At 49.2% G+C, this 4774-nt stretch overlaps 1 protein-coding gene across 1 annotated transcript in view; it reads right to left on the reverse strand.

Moving 5' to 3' along the window:
- hectd2 (HECT domain containing 2) overlaps positions 1-4774 on the reverse strand; it is a 41116-nt gene that overhangs the window by 32978 nt on the left and 3364 nt on the right. Inside the window, exon 2 of the mRNA XM_008430125.2 lies at positions 1978-2119. Within this exon, the coding sequence (XP_008428347.1) occupies positions 1978-2119 (142 nt within the window). The remainder of the gene's footprint in view (positions 1-1977; positions 2120-4774) is intronic.

Here is a 4774-nt window from a genome sequence, read left to right on the forward strand (position 1 = left end):
CTCCATGTTGCCGTTCCCCTCCATGCTGCCGTTCCCCTCCATATTGCCGTTCTCCTCCATGTTGCCGTTCCCCTCCATGTTGCCGTTCTTCCTCGTTGTTCTGGTCGTGGCGTGCCTCCAGCGCGGTGATGTCTTGTTTCCAGGACGACGGCCACTTCCTGTTCCAGAAGCCTCTCTGAGCCTGGGTGAGCTCTGCACACGGATGATGTCAGCTCAGGGTCGGTTTGGCCTTCGCTGGGTGGAGACTTTGACTGGACCGCCACATCACCCAGGTCACTCGCCATGGCAACAACTCCTGGTTGCCATGGCAGCTTTTCATCGCCTTCAGGAGGACCAGCATTATGCAAGCTAAAGGCTTTGATCGTACTTTGGGTTCAGGCTCTGATGAAGTCCCAGGCTCTGGTTTCTCCAGGGTGGATGGAAAAGTGAAAAGTTGTAGCAGAAGCATCAGTTCTACCATCAGAACCGATATGTTGGTGATTTTTTTTTGTGCAGCGCTGATGGAAACGCGTCCTGATGGGAGCGATGATGGCGTTTTATCCTTCCAGGCCTCTGGCTCTGAAAGCCAGGCGTCAGTGATTTCTGATTCTGACTCGAAGCTTCAGATGAACCTCTGATTAGCTCGGCCTCAGAACTCAAAACCATACTTGAGGAAAATGAAAAAGGAAGCAGAAACCTCCTGAATCTGTGATTATCCAGCAGACTTGACGACTGTAACCGGGCAGAGGAATGCTGCAGCATCCTGTGTACGCAGCCTGAGTGTGTGTGTGTGTCCACTGTTTTCCTTTCATATGGTTTTCATTTGGGGTGGAGGTTCGCATAATTATTCTGGCATCAGTCGCCGTGGTGACAAAGCTGGCTGATGAGCGCTCCGCTGGGTCTCCGTTCTCATGGCAGTCAGAAATAACCTCGCCTTTTACGAGAACCAACATCCTCCTCCACGTAAAAACACTCGCAGTGACTCAGAACCGACAAGACGTTCGCCGCTTCACCAGAACCTCGGCTGCACATTTCAGCCCAGAAACCAGAGAGGTTTGCATCGCATCAGCAGAAATCTGAGTTACGGGTCGGATCCTGGGTTTGGATCCGCGGCCACACTGCGCTCCTCCTGCCATGCAGGCTGCATTCTGACTGAATACATGAGGCGTACTGTAAACAGAGGAAGTAACACATCATTACAGCTCAGACGGGACCCACATCAGATCGACTCAGAGAACAGAACCGGGTCAGGCTGTAGGTGAGGAACATCTGCTGTAAACCTTCACAGCAGGTCAAAGTGTTGCTTGTCTCACTGCTGGACAGGAGAGACAGTTTCTTTACAACCAGCTTCGGCACTTCAAACATGAAGAAATGATGTTGAATCAGGTTACAGTGGTTTAGCATCTGCTCTCTGTCTAAACACAGCAGAGAGCAGAAGGTTCCTGTTTCCACACGCCGTAGTCCGGGAGACTCGATTCGATAGAGGACCAGCGCTGAAACATCTGCTCCAGCTCCAGATGCTGTGGTTCTCTTTCTCTCTGAGTCAGACCAACCTGTTCCCCTCCTGGCCTGTGGGGGCGCTGCACCAAGAACCACAGAAGGAAACGACACCAAAACCTCTGGAGGATTTCTCTTCAGTTTTTGGCTAAAAACCACGAGTCATTTCTCCTGCTAGCACTAAATTAGCATATTCGTTTTGGTTCTATTTACCCAGAATGCCCTGTGCTGTAGTCCACTTCCTGGTTTGGGAGCCGTCTGCTGTCTGCTTGGCTTTCAGTTCAGTTGAACCCAAACCTCCGGATCCTTCTGACTGCTGATCGACTTCACAGGTAAATGCTGCCATTTTATCAGCCTGAGAGTCTAGATTCTTCCTTCGGTCTCCTAGCAACCAGCACAGCCAAGCCTAGGTGCAATTTGGAGGCGTGTGCCGTTGGTACCAGCAGCATGGCCTGCTTCAGCAGCAGTTCTCAGGATCGTGCCTCAGCAGATGTAACTCACTGTGCCTGATCCCCAGCGGGCCGGTCAGCGGGCCCCCGATGCCGATGGCGAAGCCCCGCCCTCCCGCGTCTCTCCTCTGGCTGAGCGTGGAGATGAAGGTTCCCAGAGATGGAAACGGCTGCTTGGGTCCTCGTCCCAAAACCTGCCGTGGAGAAAACGTCTGTTTAATACTCTGTAACAACAGAACGATGTCTGGAGGAAAATAAAAACAAGACAGATATGTGTGTGAGCACATACACTTCTGCTAATGCGCTAATAGCGGAGCTACTTTTTCCTTTAGCACCTTGTCCTAACTTTGAAAGTGTTTAGCGCTGGAGACCAGGACCCCCCACCCTCCTGACCCCACTGGGGACAAGGGTGTCAGAAAGTGGATGGATGTTTGTGATTAGTGCTTTAGGGTTAGCGCAGCTAACCTTTTAGCTAGCTGCCCACCGCTGGTTTCCATGATATAAAAATGAGATCAAGGAAAATCATTTAATAACTTTTTCCACCTTTGATGTGAATTCTGCCCTCCTGTTTTTAAACATAAACATTTTAAAAGCTCAGTAAATTATTCACATCTTTATCCTGAGACATTTCATGTTTTCTACTGAAGTTGTTCGGTTGTGGATTTTAATGCTGTGACTTTCCACAGCATGATGCTGCCACCACCATGATTTACAGCTGGCCAGGCGTTCAGGACACTGTGGCCCATTTTTCCAGAGGTTAGTTGTAGCTCTGCTCCTTATTCCACTGGATTATGAGCAGAGCTGGTTGGAATCTCCTTCGGCTCCTTCGGCGTTGCTTTACGACCCATCAGCAGCTTTAATGACTCCAAAACCGGAGCTGATGTCCAGCAGTCATCACAGGACACACACACACACACACACACACACACACACACACACACACACACACACACACACACACACACACACACACACACGCGCACACACACAGCTTCGAGACCGAACAGTCCTGCTTCTGGACTGATGGAGGAAGCTGGAGTACCCAGAGAAAACCCCAGTGTGAAACATGCAGAGACGCCCGGCTGGGATTCAAACCCAGGACCTTGTTGCTCGGAGGCAGCGGTGCTTCCATCTGCCGCTGCTGTACGTCTCATAAATGAGACGCTGGTTTATAACCAGCTTGTTCTGGAAAAAATTCGTAACTGCAGATTTATTTTATGGGCTCTCCTGACAAACGTTCCAGCTAATGACCGAGTAGCCGTCGTCTCGCGGCTCTTTAGTCGACCAATAAAGTCGGCTAAGTGACTCTCTGCATTCTCACATGTTGAGGTTTCTCAGCAGAACTTCCTAAGCTGGTCCAGACTCTGGGCTGCATGATCAGACAATGAGAGCATAACCAAAACTAAACACATGAGCCCAGCGTTTACCGACTGCTCTCCGTGATTAATCACACGCTGCGCCGGCCTCGCTATCAGACGCGTCGCAGCAGCAGAGCCACGAGAGCAGCGAGGCGAGATGGAAATTACAGGATAAAAAAGAAGGAGCCGAGGAAGAAAAGTGGGATGGACAGAAGACGGGGAGGATAAAGGACAGGAAGAGAGGGATATGAGAGAGAGAGTAATTCAGGAAGCGGGGGAATAAATGGAAATGAAAGAAAATAGGATGAAGAGGTTCAGAGCTGAACGGATGCAGAGCAGCTCCACATGTTCACAGAGACAGAAACCTGTGGTGTGTTCAGGGACTGCAGGAAAACACAGGTTTGTGTCAACACAGTTTGTGACCAACAGTAAAATAATCAGCCGATCGTCATCATGGCGTACAGTTACTGCAGTAAAAACTTCAGATCAGATCCTCCTGTTATCATTTCAACATTAAAGACGCACCAATCAGGATTCAACGCAGATTTATGTTTTTCTTTAAACCYGCTGAGTCAGGGTTTTTCTAAAAACTGTAAAAATCCTGCAGGATGTTTAACAGAGGAAGGAAATTTAAATATCAACATTTATTGTGTGAAAGTCATTTATTATAAACCTTTATAAGATTTTAATTTAAACTAAATATAATTTATTGGTGTTTAAAGATGAAGAATTCCGACTTTGATGAGTTGATGAGGAAAATTGATTGGTGCATCTCTGATAAACAAGTTAAATGATGTTTATACGTTTAATGAGATTTAAGTGTGGATATGTTGTTTAATGTTTTGTAAACTTTAGAAGTTTCCACTAAAGGCCATGAAACCAGATTTATTCAGTCGCGTTTCCTGTCCAGGTTTGAAACTCCGTCAGACGGTGAGAAGCTGAAGCTGCTGGATGAAAGATGTGGTCAGAGCTGCTTGTTACCTGAGAGCAGCTTCTCACAGCTCCGCCCTCAGCTGCTGAGGGAACCCCGAGACATCCAGAGAAACGTCCCAGAATGCACCTCTGCCGCCCTCAGCTGCTGAGGGAACCCCAAGACATCCAGAGAAACGTCCCAGAATGCACCTCTGCCACCCTGAGCTGCTGAGGGAACCCCGAAACATCCAGAGAAACGTCCCAGAATGCACCTCTGCCACCCTCAGCTGCTGAGGGAACCCCGAAACATCCAGAGAAACGTCCCAGAATGCACCTCTGCCTGGAGCTGGGACTGAATCCTCACATCACATCTGACGGCAGAGAGTGACGGCAGAGAGTGACGGAGTTCTGCTGCAGCTGGATTCATCTGCTGGTGGCTGATGGAGCAGCTCATAAGTGTGTCCACAGTGTCCACCATGTCCACAGTGCCCACCATGTCCACAGTGTCCACCATGTCCACAGTGTCAACCATGTCCACAGTGTCCACAGTGTCCACCATGTCCACAGTGTCCACCATGT

The sequence above is a fragment of the Poecilia reticulata genome, linkage group LG15, assembly GCF_000633615.1.
Source record: "Poecilia reticulata strain Guanapo linkage group LG15, Guppy_female_1.0+MT, whole genome shotgun sequence".
Classification (NCBI taxonomy): domain Eukaryota; kingdom Metazoa; phylum Chordata; class Actinopteri; order Cyprinodontiformes; family Poeciliidae; genus Poecilia; species Poecilia reticulata.